The sequence below is a fragment of the Capricornis sumatraensis genome, chromosome 15 (genome assembly GCF_032405125.1).
Source record: "Capricornis sumatraensis isolate serow.1 chromosome 15, serow.2, whole genome shotgun sequence".
NCBI classification, from domain to species: Eukaryota; Metazoa; Chordata; class Mammalia; order Artiodactyla; family Bovidae; genus Capricornis; species Capricornis sumatraensis.
The window spans coordinates 78,086,493-78,107,231 of NC_091083.1; the positions used below are offsets into that span (position 1 = coordinate 78,086,493).

A 20,739-nucleotide genomic window follows, 5' to 3' on the forward strand; every position below is an offset into this window, starting at 1 on the left:
AGGCCAGAGCCCAGGTGTTCCCTGCTGCGGAGCAGAGTGTTAATACTGGTTCAAGAAAGGCTTGGAGGGTCTGAACTGGGGAAATAATCGCTTCAAGGACGTGTGCTTCTGCAGAACTAGGGGGTCTCCAGTCTCCTAAGATTCTCAAGGGGTCCTGCGATCCCAAGAAAGAGTGGTCTAGTCTAAGCGCCTGTTTTCAGATGGCGGAAAGGAAAGGAACTGGAATGGAACAGAGTCTGGTGGGGACAGCACGCACGGATGGATGGGTGGGTGGATGGATGGATGGATGGATGGATGGATGGATGGATGAATGGGATGAGGAAGGGGGCGCGCTGGGACGCGGCGCCCACGCGAGGGAATTTCCTTTGAAAGAGAGCGAAACTGTAAGTTGGGAAACTCTTTTCCTTGAAAGCCCCCCCCCCCGCCCCGCCCCCTCCAAACCTCCTTCCACCACCCAGCCGTGGTCTTCCCGTTTTCTGGGAACTTCCTTAGGCCTCTTCATCCGCGGCGTTCGACACTTTCGGTTCCGCTGGGATTGCCGGAGGCGGCGGGGAAGAACGGGGCGGGGGGGGGGGTGGTGGAGGAGTCTTAACACCCATAGGGATCTCTCTCCACTCCCTTCGCCTCTCTCCCAACTCCTCATCCCCGTCCCCAGAAAGCGGCTGTCTCCCTCCTGTTCGGCCTTTGTAGTCCTAGGGGCCGCGGGGAGGGGGGGTTCCCATGAAGAGCTCCCCTTGGAACCACCCTTTCCCCCTTTCTCCCCGCTTCCTTCCCCAAAGCGCGTCCCTAAACTCCTTGGGGAATTAGACTCCCCGGGAATGTCCTGGGGGAAATCCCAGGGAGGTGTGTCTCCGGGAGCTCCGCCCCTCCGCCAGCGAGGCTGGCTGCGATTGGTCCCCGAAGACCCCGCTTCTTTCCTGGGCGGGACCCCGGGCCAGGACAGGGGAACTGGAAGCGCCTAAGTCCCGGCGCGCTCTCCTCCGGCCGCCGTTTCTCACCTCGCCATGGTTCGTTTGCCACTGCAGTGTCTCTGCTGGGGCTTCTTTCTGACCGCCGTAAGTTGAAATTCCGTTCCGACCAGAGGCGGGAATTTGAGATTAGAGAGTATGGAATGGGAAAAGAAGCGATACTTGGGGCAGGGGACCTTCTGAGCTGATTTTGCGGTGGGGGTGTGGAAGCTGGGTAGGGTACCGGGGTCATGGCTGAATGAGATGGGCTGTTTCTCTCTCCTCCCAGGCAGGGGTGGGGGTCCCAGCTGGCCCACAGAAGGTGCCTAGTGGGGTCGCCGCAGGAAACGCCTAGGCAGCGCAGATGAGGTTGGGGGTTTCGGCAGCTTTAAGCCTTTATCTGGTCAAAGACCTGGAGTCTGGGTCTGCCCCGAAGGCTGGCCCGAAAGAGACGGTGAGGGGTTTCAGAAGTGAGAGGGAGGCCAGCCAAGGGAAGGGGCGGGTTTGGCCAGTTTCCTGTCTCTTTCCCATTGTGGATAGATGCCAGCCTCTGTGAGTGGTTATCACCTCCTTGCCAGCTGGGGTGGCCTTCTTCCAGGACATCTTGCGGGAGCATGGGATGAGGGCAGTGGCCCAGGTGCTTCTCTGAGAAGGCAAGGAGTTTTTAACGTTCCCACTCCAGAACCAAATCCTGGTGATCTTCCCCTACCCCCAGCATAGGAGGAATACCCAAGGCTGTGACCCTGCCTCCTGAATTTAAGATGACATAGGGGACTCTTGGGGGACCTGAACAGTTCATGGGACCATGAAAGGGCTGGGAGACCAGCTGAGGTTTCTCCAGGTGCCAGAAGGGCTCAGATATGCCCAACCAAGCATATCTCCGGGATTTTCAGAGTTCCACACTTGACTCGCTTCTAGTTTAAATGTATTTTTGTAGTTCCTCATTCAGGAGGCTGGGAATCCCCCAAGTACCTGACACTGTCATCCCCACCCCTCTGGTCTCCCCCTAACTTTCAAGGGCTGTACTTTCTGGCATGAAGGCAGGGCAGGAATGACCCATGAAGTAGGGGGTCAGCAGCAAGGGGAGAGGTGCTGTGGGGAAGCTACTCTGGCCCCAGCACTTTCATTTTCACTGTAAGCAATGGCTCTTAGCGAGAAAGGGGGCAGGAAGGGGGCTCTTGGAGGAGAAGTGGAGGAAAAGCCAGCGGGGATAGGGTGAAAGGTGGTCTGGGCTTCTTAAGAGCGAAGTCCCAATTTTAGCTCCAGGTGGAGACTAGGGTGTGACAACAATATCTGAGGCTATTTACTGAGAGCTTCCTGTGTGTCAGGCTCTGAGCAAAATACTTTACATGCATTCTTGGTCTGATTTCTTCCAACTCCCCCATTATACAGATGAGCAAACTCAGGCTCAGAGAGAGAAAATGGCTTGCCCCAATCCACTTAGCTAGGTGGAACCTGCCAATAAATGTACATCTGCCTGATTTCTGAGCCAGCCTCTCAGATGGTGAGAGTCTCCAAGCCTTGGTCCTGAGCTACCATGTCCAAAGGGTTGAAACTGTGAAGTGGGAACTGGGGATTTGACGCATTTTCAGAGGAGGGGCTATATGTCTCATATGTTTGAAAATGGCATAGAGGACTTTTGCTGCCCTGGGAGTGTGGGGGGAAGGTCCATGGGCTTGTGGGGAGAACGTTCACAGGATGGTGTGTTGTGATGTGATGGCGGGAGCAGTAACTTTTGCTCTTTCCTTCCCTGCTTGGGATAAGATGCACTTCTGTAAGTAATTCACGCCCCCCCCTCCCCCGCCCCAAGTTGAATGAGAACCACTAATTAGGTAGGTTCCTGGTAGCCAGAGTGCTGGGCAACCCAGCAGATACTTATGTATGTATGATAATTAAAAGTGCCATTTAATGAGCACCTCCTATGTTCTGGACACTATACCAGGCCATATTCATCCATTCTTTCTCATCTTCACAACCTAATCTGTGCATGCGTGCATTCTAAATTGCTTCAGTCAACTCTTGTGACACCATGGATTGTAGCCCTCCAGGGCTCTGTCCATGGGATTCTCCAGGCAAGAAAACTGGAGTGAGCTGCCATATCCTCCTCCAGAGGGTCTTCCTGACCCAGGGATCAAACCCATGTCTCTTATGTCTCCTGTATTGGGAGGCGGGTTCTTAACCACTGGGGCCACCTAGGAAGTCCTAATCTGTGAGGCAGGCATTATTTCTCCCATTTTAGAGTTGTAGAAACTGAGGATAAGAGAGGCAAAACAATTAGTTAAGTGTTACAAAGTCAAGACTGGAGCTTTAAGCTGTTTGACCCTTAAAACTGTTCTTTTCACTGGCTGTTCCCAAAGTGTGAGATGATTTTAGAGAGCATGGGGTTGCTGTTGTGAAGTTGCTAAGTCATGTCAACTCTTCTGCAACCCCATGCGGATGTAGAATTAACAACATAGATTCACTTTGCAGTTCTATTTAAAATCCTTTTCATTTTTCAAGAAGGAAGTCGCTGGAGCTAGAATATAGTTAATACCTCTCAAATGCCTTCTAATCCTCCTTTTAAAACAAAAATCAGGAGCAGGCCTGGGGTAGAGGGCTGTCAGTAAGCAAAGCAACCAGCTATGGTTTAATGACATTGTTTTGTTTCTGCTGAATTTATTTTTAGGGTTGCCTTTTATTTATGAGAAGTGATACTAGTTTTGCTCTCATGGCAATGCTGTGAGGTTTACCTTGAAAATAAATGTATTTAAATGAACAAGAAGTGATGAATAGCATGGGTGGTACCTGGATGTAGTGACAATAATGCAGGAGACCCACGCTGATGGAGAGAGGGAGTATTGAGACCCGAGTTCTCATTCGGATTCTATCACTGTGTGACCTTGGGCAAGTGAATCGGCCTTTCTGGTCCCCAGTCTTACCACGTGTGAAGTGAAAGAGTTGGATTTTATGCTTCCAGCTGCTCCATCCTGTATTTCGTGACGGAGGGGTTGGATGATCAGATGATGAGAGGGTGAAGGGAGAAAACATGACGAGGCTCGGAGAGGGGAAGAGGGTGGGGAGCAAAAGAATAGAAGGAAGAGGCCAAATGCTAAATATAGCCCCCATTTGGGCTAGGACCAGCTGGAGTCAGCCAGCTTCAGGACTCCAGGGTAGATGCTGGAGTCCTCATGTGCTCTTGGGTTGCTGGGGAGAGGAAAGACTCAGCCCTCAAGCCAAAAGGAAGATCTGTTTAGTGCAATGAATACTGTGAGTTAACAGTGCAATTACTTTGTAAAATATCAGAGTAATTCTCTGGGTACCTTTGTCATCATACTAGTTGGCAGTTTAGTTAAAAACAAATGTAACATATAACACACAGGCCCCGTTTTTCTGCTTTGTACTTCCACTTTGGTTCTAACCTCTGTCCTGGCCGATTTGCACCTGTCTGCCAAGGAGGCTACATCTGAGATTTCAAGATCCCTTCAAATCACCCAATTCTTTTTTTAGGTCCACCCAGAACCAGCCACTGCCTGCGAAGAGAAGCAATACCCAGTGAACAATCTTTGCTGTGATTTGTGCCCGCCAGGTGAGACGCCGACCCTCTAGCCCCACGTGGGACCTGTCTTGGTCTGCTGGCACATGCAGATCTCATGTGTCAATGATAAGCTTGTGTCTTAAATGACCCCTGGGATTCCCTGTCCCTGCCCCAGGATGTTCTGAGCTTCCTTTCTGCCGACCCAGAACTAGGGTTCCTGTCTCTTCTGCGTCCTATACCAGAGTATGAAGGCTAGAAGGGTCTGGGACTGCCCTCTTTGAAGCCCCCTCCCTAAAGCCCAGCCTTTCCACTTTTCAGTTAAGTGTCTGACTCATTGGGTTGCCTGGAGCGCCCTCATTTCCGGATATTTTCCAGGACAGAAACTGCTGAACGACTGCACAGAGGTCAGCAAAACAGAATGCCAGTCCTGCGGTAAAGGCGAATTCCTGTCCACCTGGAACAGAGAGAAATACTGTCACGAGCACAGATACTGCAACCCCAGTGCGTGGGCTGCGGGGAAAGGGGCCCTTGGGAGTCAGGCTGACAGTCCAGCTCATTCCTGACAGTACAGCCATCCTGGCTTTTTTAATTTTAATAGCCAGGGTCTGTTCTGATTGGTTAGAGTCTGGGTTGTCTTGGTTGTTACCTAATTTGATTGTCGTCCCTGCTAGGAAGAGGGTCTAAAAGAAAAGAACAGGAAATATGAAGATCAGGGGCCCCTGGATCAAGGCCGGTAAGGGGTTCCCATCCTTCCTTCCTGTCTCTGCACAGACCTAGGGCTCCGGATCCAGAGCGAGGGCACCTTGAATACAGACACCACTTGCGTATGTGATGAAGGCCAACACTGTACCAGTCACACCTGCGAAAGTTGCACGCCCCACAGCTTGTGTCTCCCTGGCTTTGGGGTCAAGCAGATCGGTAAGTGGCCTGTCTGGGAATCAGCTCTAGAGGCAGGAGAGAGGAGGCAAGGGCCCAAGGAGAGGGGCTGGGCAGTGGTCACTCTGCCCCAGAGGCGGAGAGACCAGCCTACGTTGATATCTCCACCATGCTGCTGCTGCTAAGTCGCTTCAGTCGTGTCCGACTCAGTGCGAGCCCAAAGACGGCAGCCCACGAGGCTCCCCCGTCCCTGGGATTCTCCAGGCAAGAACGCTGGAGTGGGTTGCCATTTCCTCCTCCAATGCATGAAAGTGAAAAGTGAAAGTGAAGTCGCTCAGTTGTGTCAGACTCTTTGCGACCCCATGGACTGTAGCCCACCGGGCTCCTCCACCCATGGGATTTTCCAGGCAAGAGTACTGGAGCAGGGCGCTGCTGCCTTCTCTGTATCTCCGCAATAGTGGGTTGGAAATGGAATCTTAGCCTTCTGCCTCCCACCGTGGGCATCAGCCTCGGGAGGGCCGTGGGGGAAGCCTCCTTAGGGGCTGCCTGCCTCAAGGGAAGGTGTGTGCTGTGGGGAGAAGTGCTTTGAAGCAGGATACTCGTCTGGTCCTGCCTGCCCACCGGTCCCCCTGACAGCCAGACAGGGGCTCCACTGTAATGATTAATGCCTCCTCTTCCCCCTCAGCTACAGGGGTTTTGGATACCATCTGTGAACCCTGCCCGGTCGGCTTCTTCTCCAATGTGTCATCTGCTTTTGAAAAGTGTCACCCTTGGACAAGGTATAAGGACTCATCCCTTGTGTTTCCTGCCCGAAAAGGGGCATGGGACCCGCTTCCCTTCTCTCTGGCCACCAGTCCTTCGGTCCCCGCCCCCCACGTCCACACACACTCACACACCTCTAGAATGTCTCGAGGGATCCCACGGCCAACCAGAAAGACACTTTCGGCGTTTCCTGCCTGCTCTCTCTTGGTGGTAATAGACACCGCTGCTCTCTGATCTTTGGTGAAATTCTCCCTCTGTGGGGGCACAGTGACGCCTCTCTTCCTTTCCTTGTACCCCTCTCAGCCCCCCCTTCCTCCTCCTGAACTGGTTTTCTAGGCCTCTGTTCTAGGCTCTAGTCTCCCCTCACTTTGCCCACCTCCCCTGGACCAGCTTTTCCACATCCGTGGCTTTGGCTACTATCCTCCTTTGATCGTTCCCCATCACCATCTGTCTAGATTTGTCTCCTAGGTCCCAGACTGTCATATCTACCTGCCGAGGGTACACCTCCTCGGAGGTGAGCCACGGGCACCTGCCTGCTCCCTTCACCCGCTGTGATGGGCGCAAACATGCCTCTGGGCACCTGTTGCAGGGTCCCCCTCCGTCTCCCCCAGTCAGTCACTAAGTCCTGTCTGTCTAACCTTCCAAATGTTTTGGGACTCTTCCTTCTTCTCTCTAATCTCCCCTGTCACCACCTTGGTTTGGACCTCATCACTGTGGTCTGGCTGATGCTGTAGCCTCCTCACTGGCCTCCCTGCCTCTAGCTTCTCCCTTTCAGCTTGTTCTCCATCCCTTTGCCAAAGTAAGCTTTCCACTGTTCTCTTCGGAGCACAGCACTCCCTGTTTAAAATGCTCTGCGGCTCTCTGCGCCTTTGGGATGAAACCCTGACTCCTCTGCACAGCCTCCGACCTCCCAACTCCATCTCTTGATCTCTTCATGACATCATGTTGCTTGCAATTCCCTCAACACACTGTTTGTTCTCTTGCATTAAACTCTTCTGCCTGGAATACGCTTAAGCACACGCCTGATTAAGTTGCTGTTTTTTTTTTTTTAATATTTAATTTGAAAAAATGAGTAAGACAGGCATGAGGACAGGAGGCATAAAAGGGCCAGTAGTGATACGTCCCCTCGTCACCCTCAGCCATCCTGCAGCCGCTGGACCACACGTGTCCTTCTAGAGATTCTCTGCACAAACAAACAAAGGCATACACGTGCAAACGGATCTTTCACACAAATAGTAGCATCCCGTATATACCTTGTTTACTGTCTACAAGTCTCCAGTAGGTGGCAAACTCCTGAGCTATAGAGACGATCTTTTCTTCTTCCATGGATGTATCCCTTATGCTCCAAACAGCATCTGCTGCATAGTAGGTGCTCAATAAATCTTTACTGATAAATGTTGACTGGGAAAGGGAGGCAACTTGGTTTGGTAGAACCAAAGCACTGGGTTCCAAACTCACTCAGCTTAGAAAGGGTATGACCGCCTGCGACTGGGACCCTCATCTGAGCCTTGGTGTCCTCATTTGGAAAATGAGAATGACCTTCATTTCACAAGGGTAGAGGAAAAGACATGTAAATGTGTTTCAAAAACTCTTAAGCACTCTTCTCTTATATGTGTTTTCTTTGAAGCTTCTCTTTTTCCTGTGTTAGATGTTTTGTCCTTTGTGATGTCCTTCTCTGTCCATCCCTTTCCATTCCTCCTGGGAACCACCTTGGTCCAAGTCTTCATCATCTCCTGGCAAGCCATTTTTTCTGTCATTTCTCCTCCTGGGAGATCTTTGGCTATTAAATCCTCTAGCAGCTTTAGTCATCTGGTTGGATGCTGATGCGACCCACCAGCTGAATCCAGTTGAAAACTTCATGGCTGATTAGTGACCTGGTTCTAAAGATCCAGTTTTCCAGAGTTTCCTTATACCATCTGGCTCATCACCCACCTAATCCTTCGTATCATGTTGTCCTGCTTAAAGAGAATATGGTGTTATTGTTGTTCAGTCGCTAAGTTGTGTCCGACTCCTCTGCAGCCCACAGCCTGTAGCCCACCAGGCTCCTCTATCCATGGGATTTCCCAGACAAGAATACTGGAGTGGGTTGCCATTTCCTTCTCCAGAGGGTCTTCTCCACCCAGGGACTGAACCTGAGTCTCTTGCATTACAGGTGGATTCTTTACCGCTGAGCCGCCTGGCGCGCCCTAAATATACTGATGTTCTAAATTTTACATTCCTCAAGGGCCCACTGAGATCTGACTTCCCCAGGGAAGTCTTTCTGGATGACTCTCAAACCAGAGATTCTCAACTGAGCAGTTTTCTCCCCCAGGGGACACATGACAATATCTGGAGATATTTTGGTTCTCACGACTGGGGAGGAGGATGCTGCTGGCCTCTAGTGGGTAGAGGCCAGGGACGCTGCTAAACATCCTACGGTATTCAGGACAGTCCGCACCACAGAAGAAAAATTATGTGGCCCCCAGACATCAGTGGTGCCAAATTTGAGCAGTGCCCCCTCGTCCTTGCATCCCAGTCACTGTGGATTCTGCCTCGTCTACCCTGAACCATGCCCAGTTCACAGGCACGTGGCACTCGTCAGAGGCTTCCCTATCCTCACTCCTTCACGGTTTCCCATTGTCTTTCCTCTGTACTCGCGAGTTCTGTATGAACAGTCTGTGTCATCCCCGTAACAAGCCACGCAGGAGGGCGCACATCACATATGCTCCGTTGGGGGCTGGCTGTCTCCCTCTGGGGCTGGAAATCTCATGAGTGCCGAAACTTAGTTTCTCTTTCTCTGTGTGTGTGTCTGCATGTGCATACACATCTGTACACAGCTGCGAGAGAAAAGGCCTGGTGGAGCAACACGTGGGGACGAATAAGACAGACGCTGTCTGCGGTAAGTCCTGGAGAGTGGGCCCCGCGGCAGGCTAAGGAGGCGGGGAGCTGAGGGGGAGACTGGGGCACCCGGAAGCACTGGTGGGGAAAGAGGGAGGGGGGCTCAAGCAAGAGGAGGAGGCAGTTTGGAACTGTGGCAGCCTAGCTCTGCCACTTACCTGTGGCGCCTGGGCAAGTCACTCCCTCTCTCTCAGCCTCAGTTTCTTCATCTGTAAGATGGGAAAACACCGCCTCCCCTAATAGGGCAGTGTAAGTCCCCGGTGTGGGGGCAGGCATTTTGGAGGCGCCCTTGGAGCTCTTCTGCCGCCCTGCACACGGAGGCCCAGCGTGTGTGACACTGGTTCCTCTCAGGCTCAGTTTTTTTTGTTTTTTGTTTTGGCTGCGCCACATGGCTTGCAGAATCTCAGTTCCCTGACCAAGAACTGAATCCTGGCCATAGCAGTGAAAGCCCGGAACCCTAACCTCTAGGCCACCAGGGCCCTCAGTTGTGATCTTAGAATGAGGAGGTGACTCACAGCTCAGATTACAGACTCAAATAACTATAGAGATTAGGCAGGATCCAGTTAATGAGGGGAAAAGATCAGGGGTAAGAGAAAGGCACTCTGCTTTTCCTTAAAATTCACTTTCCTCTTGGCAAGCTTGGGACTGGGGTGAGGGGAGGGAGGCACTTGCCTTGGGCACAATATTTAAGGGGGCACCAGAAAAATGCTGTCATCAAGATAGATATTTGAGGCAATACTTAAAACAAAAATTACTGTGAATTACTGAGGCGGCGCCTCCAAAGAGAGAGGGAGTGACTTGCCCAGGCTCCACAGATAAGCGGCAGAGCTAGGTTGCCACAATTCCAAACTGCTTCCATAACAGATAGAATAGCAACAGTTTAAATAAAGACAGGCTCCAACCCTGTATTTGTACAACCCAGCCTCACTTGCCTCACTGTAATCCCGACTCCAGTTCCAATAAAACTTTATTTAAAAACAGGCAGCTGGCCGGTGGTCCAGAGTTTGCTGATATAATTTTTCAAAACATGACATTAAAATATGACTTATTTGGGACTTCCCTGGCAGCCCAGTGGTTAAGATTCTGCACTTCCTATGCTGCAGACACGGGTTTGATCCCTGGCCAGGGAACTAAGATCCCATATTCTGTGTGGCGTGGCCAAAAAATACGACTTATCTTGATTACTGAGCTTTTGGGTGTCCCCTTCAGTTTTGTCCTAAGGCAGTGCTTTACTGGTCTTACTTTAGTCCTTACCACACCTCTGGTCTTTTTTTCCAGTTTCCCATATAGAATAGAGACTTAGGCACAAGAAACACTTTTCCTTCCCCTCCATTCTTCTATAACAAAGACAAAGGTGCAGAGATAAATGAGGCTGGGCCAATAAGGGACAAAGTAGGGAGGGGTGGGAAGTGTGGTGAGCTGGTAGCGGCAACTTTCACCACTCAGTTCTGGCCCATGAATGGCAGGTGGGCTGCTGGCCCACTGGGGCTGGATCTTCCAAATTTGTAAGAGAAATCAGATACCTACATTTTAAATGTGCAATCTCCCAATTTTAAAATGTTGGCAAATATTATAAATTAAAACACACACACAGACACACACACATGCCAATCACACTAAAGACATCTGCTGGTCACACTTCTACTAGGGGCCATGTGTTTGAAATTTCTGATATAGACGAGCTTAGACACAGAAGGATTTGAGAGTCCAGCAAAGCACAGCAGCTTTGGGCAAAAGGTTGGGGAGCCATGGCTGAAGTCTTGCTCTCCCCAGGTTTCCAGAGTCGGATGAGGACCCTGGTGGCGATCCCCATCACGATGGGAGTCCTGTTTGCTGTCCTGTTGGTATCTGCCTGTATCAGTGAGTCCCCAGGTGGGGAGGTGATGGGGCAGGAGGGACAGTTGGCAGGTCACCTGTTTCCTTATCTGGCCTTGCCGACTCCTCATCCTTTTTTTTTTCTCTCTAGGGAACATGACCAAGAAGCGGCAGGCTAAGGTAGGTCACCCAGGGGGACAGTCTAAGACAGGAAAGGAAGACTGATTCATTGTTGCCTATATGGCAACAAAATTGAGGCAGGGCCAGTCCCCTCCCCCTCCTCTGGGCTTGGGGCTTCTCCCCTTTTCTCCTTTTCTCTTCTCCCAAGCTCACCTTCCCCCAGAGCTTCCCCAGCACCACTGGCAAAGTCTGACATTTACTCTTCTTTCCTGGGAGAGCAGCATCTTCCGAGCCTTGGTGTGGGATCTAGGAGTGGGTGATAGAGGAACATTTCCTTAACCCGCGGGCTCCCCTTACGGAAGCTTCGTAACGCCCTTGCTGTGGCCAGCAGGGGGCAGGACGCACCCATGAAATCAGCACTGACCCTTGATTTGGGAAAGGGAAAAGGGGCGAGGGGTGGGATGGCTTCCAGGGAAGCGGTCGGAAGTGTTGCTAGGGGCAACACCAAGCCTTGTCTCTCCAGGCCCTGCACCCTACGGCTGAAAGACAGGATCCCGTGGAGACGATTGATCCGGAGGATTTTCCCGGCCCCCACCCGCCTCCTCCGGTGCAGGAGACCTTATGCTGGTGTCAGCCGGTGGCCCAGGAGGACGGCAAAGAGAGCCGCATCTCCGTGCAGGAGCGAGAATGAGGCCGCAGGCGCCCGGGGGGCGTGACAGCCGGGCCCATGGACACGAACCGGGGCTGCTGCTGCGGGGGAGGGCGACAGCCGCCCTGCAGCCCAGAAACAGTTCACCTTGGGGCGCCTTTCACCCCAGCCCTGGAGCCCGTTCAATCTCCCAACCTGCTTTTAACGATGGTAACAAAACTTTGGGGAGGACATACAATAATATCCATCAGACCTTCCACCCCAGCGAGCTGTTCATTGCTGACAGATGTCATTCGGTGGCTGCTCTGAGCCCAGGAGGCAGATACATGGATATGCATCGCAGTATTGTTTGTGACAGTGAGCAACTGGAAACTGCTTAACTGTCCATCACCAGGGGACTGGTTAAATAAAATTGTAATATATTTATGCAACAGATCTTAAAAACACTGTCATGGGGGGAAAAGTAGGTTGCAGAATGGTGGGCACAGAAACTTTTTTTTAAAGCACAGAGTCGGACACGACTGAAGCGACTTAGCAGCAGCAGCAGCAGCAGCAGGAACCCAAACCAGGAGGCTCAGTGCTAAAGCATCCACCTTCCAATGCAGGAGATGCACGAGATGTGGGTTCAACCCCTGGGACGATCCCCTGAAGGAGGAAATGGCAACCCGCTCACTCCAGTGTTCTTGCCTGGAGAAGTCCATGGACAGAGGAGCTTGGTGGGCTACAGTCCATGGGGTTGCAAAGAGTGGGACATGACTGAGCACGCACACACAACCCCAAACAATATGACATATCACCTACAGATACATGCATAAACACAGAGTGTTATATATGTGGGCATAGACGGGGCCCTGGAAGGACACACGGAACTTGCACAGCTCGAAGAATTGTACTGTCTCAGCGGGGGAAGAAGGGTCCGGGGGAGGGTTGGTTAAAGAAAGGTTTGACTTTCCCATAATGCTTCATCCCCCACCCCCCCCAAAAGAAGAGTGAATTCACATACTGCTTATGTAATTAAAAAGTCATCAAACATGTAAAAAGAAAAGCGGGGGTGGACACGCTGGGTGACATGAGCTGCTTCACATGCTGTCAGGCTCTCAGAATTAGGGTGCTTTCTGAGCGTAAATAAGAAAAGTCCCCAGGCCACGGCCTCTCCAGGGTGGGTTCTACATGCCCTCACATTTGGCACCCTGTTTGCAAAGGGGTTTCCCCATGTGGTTCACATTCTCGACAATAGCCTTTGGGGCGGGCAGGGCCAGCATCCCCCTACGTCTTTATCGGAGGTGGAAATGGAGGCCTAGAGAGGTAACTTATAGTCACACAGCAGCTCAGAGCGGAGCCCCTCGGAGCGCCCCTTCCTGGTCCTGGGCCGCTCTTTCCAGCCCTGCTTGCTCTCTGGAGCCTAGATCTGTGGCCCCTTCCCAGGGAGCTCCCGGGCTCCCCACCTCCTTTGACATCCCAAATGCCATTGGATCCTCTGACGGCTTCTCGGTCAGATGCTGCCCCCTTCCCCCTAAGCAGTATCTGGGGATAAAAATAAACCGTCCTGTTCTCTTTCCCTGCTGTGCCAACTGAGGGGGAGCCTAGCCAGGAGGAGCAGCAGATGGAGTGGGAGCAGAGGGGAGGGGAGGGGGGAGGTTGTAGGGCAAGAAGGAGAAGGAAGGGGATTGCAAAACCCCAGCACAAAGACTCCTGCTGAAGATGGGGCTGGGCTGGTTTAACCCAGGGATCCACCCCCCACCCCTCCCACCGGGAGAAGCTGCTTTGGATTTCCCAACCTGTCCTGCTGCCTGGAGGGTGCAGGTGGAGAGGGCTTGTCCCCATTGGAGGCTGTGAGGGCAGCTGGGAGCCAGGAGAGGGGCACCTGGCTTGGCAAGCTTCCCAGGAGAGAACCATTTGGAGGCACCAGGGGGAGCCGTCTGGTTCAGAAAGCAGGGCAAAGTGGTGGAGGTGGCGGGTGGGGGGAGGGGAGCCCTTGGGCCTCACCTTTATCCCCTGGCGAGAGTCCAGGGAAGCCCTGGTGACTCGGTGGTAAAGAATCTGCCTGCCAAGCAGGAGATGAAGGCTTGATCCCTGGGTCAGGAAGATCTGCTGGAGAAGGAAATGTATTCTTGCCCAGGAAATCTTGTGGACAGAGGACCCTGGAGGGTTACAGTCCGTGGGGTTGCAAAACAGTTGGGGCTAAAACAACAACAGAGTCTAAATGCTAGCGCTACTTCTGTAGAGGACGGTACGGCAGGCACAAAGAGACTAAAGACCCAAGTCTGCCACCTATGGTCGGTGTGACCCCGGGTAGGTCACGCTCACTTTTTAGGGTCTCAGTTTGCTCATCTGGCAAATGGAGGCAATACAATGGGCAGATGCTATGGATGCCTCCTTTGATCTTTCCTAGTCACTGTTTCTCAGTCTTGAGCATGTATCGGAACCACCTATAAGATCTGTCATTAATAAAAGACAGATTGCTGGGCTCCGCCGCCCGTGTTTCTGATTCAGTATCTTTGGGATGCGGCCCAAGACTGTGCATTTCTACAGGTTTCCCAGGTGATGCTGCAGGTCCAGGGGTCACCCTCGGCGTTCACATTTCTTGCTGAGCAGTCGGTTTCCTCTGGAAAGCACTTAGGGCTTTCCCTGGTTTTCAAAACAGGCTTGGTGCAGGTGTAGGGCAGGTAAGATGCAGCTGGGCGAGCAAATGCCCTGGATGTGTGCATGCACACTCAGTCACACCAGTCGTGTCTGACTCTTTGCGACCCTGTGGACTGTAAGCCCGCCAGGTTCCTCTGTCCATGGGACCCTCCAGGCAAGAATACTACAGTGGGTTGCCATGGCCCTCCTCCAGCGGATCTTCCCAACCCAGGGATTTAACCCACATCTCTTACATAATGCTCTGAATACTCTCAAACAAACAGAAGTGAAAGTTGGAGAATAAATGCCCCAGCCTCCTTGCCCTTGGGAGGGACAGATCTGAGGTGTGTTCTGTGCTGTCTCCTGGGTTCCCTAGAGGGCTTGATCCACACATGCCCTCTGCATGGGCTTCCTTTTCTTTTCTGTCTCATGTCCCACAGCCCCACTGGTGCCTCTTGGGCTCAACTCTCCAAAAAAACTACCTGCATGCCTTCCTTGTTGCAGAGTCTGCTTTTGGAGAAGTCCACTCCAAGAGTCAGCATTGGCCAAGCATGAGAAGGTACAATTTTGTATATCTTGCATCCCTGACAAAGAGAAGGGGTTGTTATTCTTGGCAGCTGTAGCAAGTTCTGGGTTCTAAATGGACCTCAGCCAGGAACTTTTTAGGTGACCTTGGGGAAGTTGCTGTCTGGTTCTGAGGTTTCCCCTGCTCAGATGTGATGAAGGACTGGGGTTCGATGAGTTCTAGTGCTCAGTGGCTTCAGTCGTCCAACTCTGTAGCCCGCCAGGCTCCTCTGTCCTTGGGGATTCTCCAGGCGAGAATACTGGAGTGGGTCGCCATGCCCTCCTCCGGGGGATCTTCCCAACCCAGTAATCGAACCCATATCCCTGGCGTCTCCTGCATTGTAGGCAGTTTCTTTACCCACTGAGCCACGCGGGAAGCCCGTTATGAGTTCTAGGGAGCTTGCCAACTCTAAAAGAGGATCAGCCCACACTGCAGAGTCCACTCTGACCTGTGGATGAATGGGTGGGCGGGAAACTCGCATCAGCCAGAAGGTGGCGCCAAAGTAATGTCCGAAGACCCTGGCGGCTGGCTTCTGCCCGCTCTCATCCTCCCGTCATCCATCCGCCTGAGCCTCCTGCGACTTCCACTCTCCAACTTGATCCGTTTCTCGGGTCTCTCTCTCCACTGCTTCCTCCATTTAACAAGCATTCCTGCATTCCTCCTGTGGCCTTTCCCCCAGCTAGGGTTGTGCGTGCCCTGCTCAGTCACTTCAGTCGTGTAGAGTCGAGCAGGGAGCACTAAGAATGCGCAGGGCCGCAGCGCTCTGTGCTAGGCACAGGGCTAAGAGCTTCACACGCTTGTCTAAAGTCCCTAGGACAACCCCGAATAAGGCACAGTCTCTTCGAACGCCCAGTTTACAGATGGAGGCTCAGAGGCTAAATAACTTGCTAAGGCCTGAAGAATTAGAGCTGGGATTTAGGCCTAACTGGTTGATCCAAAACCTCTGGCGAGTGAAAAACCAGGCACACGTCATTAGGCTGTTAAAAGGCCGTGTGACTGCCCAGGGCAGAAGAAAAGGCCCCGCAGGAGCAGGTAACCTTTAGGGCTGGGGTAACACGGGGGCGGGAGAGCAAGGCAGGCAGGTTGGGGGAGTCAGGACGGCAGAGCCTCTGGGCAAAGCGGCAGCAAGGCTCTGTCCATCTTGTGGGGGCGGGGGGAGGTGGCATCTATGGATTCCATCCAGTGGTTGCCCTCTAAGAATGAAAGTTATGTATTGCTGGGCATCCAGATTTCTATATTAAATCTCCCAATGTTTAAATGCTACCAATCCCCCAAGTTAAAACAAAACCGTGAGAGCTCAAGACAGCATATCACAGAGGGTTGAAATTAAAAGCGACTGGGAATTTCATTGTATCCAGCACTTTTCTTTTATAATTAAAAAAATTTTTTCGGCCACATTGCGTGGCACAGTTATCTGCCCAGGGATCGAACCCACGCCGTGGAAGAGTGGAGTCTTAAGCGCTGGACCTCCAGGGAAGAGCTACTTTTGTTTTCTATGAGGGGAGACTGAGGCCCTGGGAGGGTTCAGCGTCAGGTCAGGCCACATGTGCCAGGCAGGTTGTCTCTTTTCTCTGCACCCCAGCTGGGAGGCTGGAGAGTTTCTGGGGCCTTAGGCTCCACCCTGCGACCCTAGTTAACTGGATCTAAAACACCGAAATTCTAGGACTGGGGGGCAAGGGCTGAGCTGGCTGTAATGCCCTCTTAATTTGATGGCAACCCCCACCCCATCTCGGCCCTCAGGCATACACTCACACACTCTCCCCTTGAGCCTTCAGGGCCCTGCAGTTGATTCCTTGGGCAGCAGAAGTTATTAAAGAGTCTGCCCCGAAGGATTTCTCTCCCCAAGAGTGATTCTAGCTCAGAAAATTACCAACCCACCTGCAGGGGTGGGGAGATACAGTTTTAATTTGTTTAAAAAAAAAAAGAAAAAAAAAAACAACCCATGCTGTGGTCCTGGAGTCTGGGGGATGGGGGAAGCTCATTGGGGGAGGGGTCCTCTTGCAACATTGCTGGCAAGTGAAAAACCAGGCACACGTCATTAGGCTGTTAGAAGGCCGTGTGACTGCCCAGGGCAGAAGAAAAGGTGTGTGTGAGGGGGTCGGTGATCAGTAAAATCAGTGTGCAGCTTTCGCCCAGACAGAAAGTGGGTGGTGGTGGAGGGATTGGGGGTAGAGGGGCCCCCTGCTTCTCTATTCCAGTCCCCTCTTCCAGTTCCTGGGGCCTCTCTGCCTCTCTCACCGCCCGCCGACTGGCACATTCCGCTGGGCCCTGGCACCCAGCTAGTTCGCTGCCTGCTTCTCCCTCTAGGATCTCCTCCCACCCTCTGCAGTCTCTGCGTCTCCCCCTCCCCACCTTCTGCCTGTCTCCCTGACCGATCACCTCCTTCCCCGCCTCCCAGCCCTCCCATCTCATCCTTGTTCTCTTTTGAACAAGTATTCTTGCTTTGGCAGATCACCAAACTCCGACCTGTGCGTCTCACCACCCTCCACCCCCATCCAAGCAATGCCCAGGGAAACCAGCCCACCTGTGAGAGCTCCCCCCTCCCCCACTTCCCGCCCCCGCTTCCAAACCCCCACCAAAGGCAAGTTACAGGTCCTTCCAGACTTGTTTTCTGTACCAAAAATATTTTTTCAACTCGGGCTATCATTCCATGCACTATTTTGTAAGCAGCCTTCTTTGCTTAACTGTGTACAACAGACGTCTCTCCATGCCAATAATATTGATCAACAACAAGCTTTTTAATTGCCGCATAGGGTTCCATTGTCTGGCTGGAGCCTGATTCAGGTAAGGGCCCCATGTTAATGGACATGTAGGTGGCTTCTCTCTTTCCCTCTTGAGTTCCTTCCTGCTTCTATGGCATCCCCTCTCCACTTCCTTTCATTTTTCCCCTCCTCCCTGGCCTTCATCCCCAGCCTCCCACCCTCCCCATTCCCTCCAAGCCTTGGGGGGCCCCCTGTGGAGGAGTAGGGGGTCGCTGGTGTTTAACACTTGGTCCCCTGTGTCAGACATGTGCCATCTCATTAGTAAGCCTGTCCCCCCCAAGTGAGGCAGGCAGGAGCCACAGGGGCAGCGAGAGGCCTAATTGAATGTAACTAATTATTCACTCCCTTAAATGGGCCTGGGAGGGACAGAATTACTCACTCTGAGCTGGGGAGAGAGGGAACTGGCCGGCTGGCAAACAAATCCTGGGGCCTGCGGAGCCAGTCCTCCTTGGAATACTAATTAGGCAGGAGGGCAGGATCAGATCAGGGACCGAGAGCAGAGCCAGCCGCCTGGCCCGTCCCCCCTCCCAGCTGGGAAACCGGGGGTCTAGAGGAGAAATGAATCGTTGTGTGAAGCTAGTTGCAGGCCCACCCCATCCTGGACCTGGGAAGGGTCACTAAGGGAGCGGGGGTTGGGAGACACGAAATGTTGAGCCTTCATTTGGCTCTAGGAAAACAGGATTCATGTTTCAGGGGGAGAGAGGCAAGAGGCAGGAGCCGCTGTGGGGAGGGGGCAGGTGGGGATGGATGGCAAGAGACCTCAGTCCCACCTGGAGCTGCCGGGACCCAGCTGGCTCCAAGGAGGGTCCCCTTTGCTCCTGAGCTGTCAGGGGCAGAGCGAATGATGATGTCCCCAGTCCCTATGGCAGCCCGCCGGGGCAGGCTCCTTAGCGAAGCCAAGGAGCACAGGTTGGGAGAAGAGATGCGGGTGATTCATCCCAGATCAGAGCCAGCACGGGCCAGAGCCAGGGCCCAGCCCTCTTTCGCTACCAAGCTTGAGTTCCTAACCGACAGAAGGACCCAAACCTCACTCCTGACAAATCAAAATGTCCTCAGGGTGGGGTGGGGCGGTACTAGTCCAGGCATCAGTTTTTTTTTGTTTTTTAAGAGCTTCCTGGTGATTCTAACATTCTGTTGTTGGTGGTTGTTTAGTATCTAAGTTGTGTCCCGCTCTGCGATCCCATAGACTGTAACCCGCCAGGTCCCTCTGTCCATGGGATCTCTCAGGCAAGAATACTGGAGTGGGTTGCCATTTCCTTCTCCAGGGGATCTTCCTGACCCAGGGATCGAACCCACGTCTCTTGCATTCAAAGGCAGATTCTTTACCCTGAGCTACCAGGGAAGCCCTCTAACATTCTACCGGGTCTGAAAACCACTTGTTTAGACCTTAGTTCCCTATGAGTCTCTGTTCTGGGGCGGGGGAGGGTGGCCTGGGTAGGGAGGTGAAGAAAGACCTGAATGCGGCCGCAGGGAGCTCCATGCTGGGCAACTCGTGCAGGTCAGAGGTGAGGATATGGGGAGATGCAGAAAGGAGAGTGAAGGGGTGTGTGTGTGTGAGAGAGAGATAATCGTAATCCTGCCATCTTATACAGGCGCTTCTCACATAGGATCTCATTTGATCCTGACAACAGACGACAGCTCTTTGAGAGGGTATAGTTATCCTTGCAGCTGAAAAAGGTGAGGATCAGAAAGGTTGAGTAAGTGACCCAAGGAAACACAGCACAGCCAATATCCTGGCTCTCCTGGATTCCAAACCCCATGCTCCTTTCTCTGCTGCGGCTTTGATTTGCTGTTGTGTTTGTGATGTCTTCTCCAGCAGGTATTAGTGTGGGCGTGCTACTATTCTGTGTGTGTGCATGCTTGTTAGATGGGTCTATATGAGCATGCCTTTCCCTCCTGAAAGGGGCTGGCTGTTCACAAGCCTCCCACTCCAGTCCAGCACAAAGCCTCCTGTTGACCAATGAGAAGAAGGGGGAGAGGGCAAAAACCCCAGCTTCTTGCCCCTTTTTCCTGAAGCCAGCTCCAGTACCCACTCAAGAGGAAGCCTCCCCTTGATGCTGGGGGCTAGCGAGGGGCAGGCGAAGGCAGGGTACCCTTCCAGCCAAGTGCCAGTCAGCCTTGCTTGTAATGAATGTGGAGTGAGACCTCTCTGTAGTCCTAGGGCAGGGTAGTTTCCCCTGCCCCATGAGCGTGTTGCCCCCGCTTTGGCTCCCAGTGAGGGTGGCAGAGAGAGATGGATCACCCCCCTCTCTCCACCTTCCCCGAGTGCAAGGGACTTCATGGGGGCTTCACAGCGGGGCAGTAAATTTATGAGCCTAACACAGATCCCCTAATCACCTCTTCGGCTGATCCATCTTCCTGGAGTCAGGGATGACATGAAATTATCATGAAATACATCTCCAGATGATGGAGGCGCTGGTTAGTTGGGGGCCAGCAAAGGTGCCGGGGCAGAGGAAGTTGGGGCTCAGGTGGGAGGGCCGTTGCCACCCCCTTCTTGGCTGAGACCCAGAGAGGGGGACCTTGCTCACTTTCCAGAGTCTTTGGCTGGGGTGGGGCAGCTGTGCTCCATCTCTGCCTCCAACTTCCTTGGAAGCCCCCTGCTCAATGAGACTCTGAAGCCATCAGGCTGCATGTAGGACCTCAGCTGTGATGGGGCTATGGGGCACTTGTGTTTCCAGACTCCCAGAGTCAGAGAGACGGGCAGGGTAGGCTGAACAGGGCAGCTGGATTGGAGGAAGGGCTGGGTTCTGCATGAGTGGGTAGGGGCAACAGAAACAGGGTCAGGACCACGGTCCTGGGTGATGCTCCACACCTTTGGTTGCCCCCCTGTAATCATGGGCAGGGACCAATCAGAAGGTCTCTCAGAGGGGTGGGGTCTTTGGAGGCTCCCCTGCTGTATCTGGTATTAACTCTTCACTCTCTGGGATTGAGGAGAGAGTCACGGAAGGGACCAGTGTTGAGGGGGTGCTACTTGGAGAGCTTGGGGTAGCACCTAGTTACTACTATGTTTGGAAGTACAGCTGACCCTTGAACAACATGGGGGTTGGGAGCACCCACCCTCTATGCAGTGGAAAATCCACGTGTAGCTACAGTTAGCCCTCTGTGTTCACGATTCCACATTCAAAGATTCAACCAGCTGCGGACTGTGTAGCACCAGAGTGTGCATTTATTGAAAAATGTCTACCTATGGATATTTTATATAACATATCTGCATAGGTATCTGCGCAGTT

General features: G+C 52.8%; 1 protein-coding gene across 3 annotated transcripts; it reads left to right on the forward strand.

Moving 5' to 3' along the window:
• Positions 1-966: 966 nt before the first annotated feature.
• CD40 (CD40 molecule) lies at positions 967-11,740 on the forward strand. 3 transcript variants are annotated; one of them, XM_068987447.1, is made up of 9 exons: positions 967-1,055; positions 4,434-4,512; positions 4,837-4,962; positions 5,233-5,379; positions 6,023-6,116; positions 8,916-8,977; positions 10,750-10,836; positions 10,943-10,971; positions 11,435-11,740. In XM_068987447.1, exons 1-9 carry the CDS (start codon positions 1,005-1,007, stop codon positions 11,600-11,602), a joined length of 843 nt encoding a protein of 280 aa, XP_068843548.1. In that variant the 5' UTR covers positions 967-1,004; the 3' UTR covers positions 11,603-11,740. The 3 variants fall into 3 exon arrangements, with proteins under 3 accessions (XP_068843548.1, XP_068843549.1, XP_068843551.1); XM_068987448.1 differs by lacking the exons at positions 10,943-10,971; positions 11,435-11,740 and having other exon boundaries at positions 8,916-9,001; positions 10,734-10,840; XM_068987450.1 differs by lacking the exons at positions 8,916-8,977; positions 10,943-10,971; positions 11,435-11,740 and having other exon boundaries at positions 10,750-10,840.
• Positions 11,741-20,739: the final 8,999 nt, after the last annotated feature.

What these genes read in the sequence shown, in the direction of transcription:
- CD40 (XM_068987447.1), top strand. Translation starts at nt 1,005, where the DNA reads ATGGTTCGTTTGCCACTGCAGTGTCTCTGCTGGGGCTTCTTTCTGACC. An exon ending in GCACAGATACTGCAACCCCA is followed by an intron (nt 4,963 to 5,232) that starts GTGCGTGGGCTG and finishes GTCTCTGCACAG; the next exon opens with ACCTAGGGCTCCGGATCCAG. An exon ending in CTTTGGGGTCAAGCAGATCG is followed by an intron (nt 5,380 to 6,022) that starts GTAAGTGGCCTG and finishes CTTCCCCCTCAG; the next exon opens with CTACAGGGGTTTTGGATACC.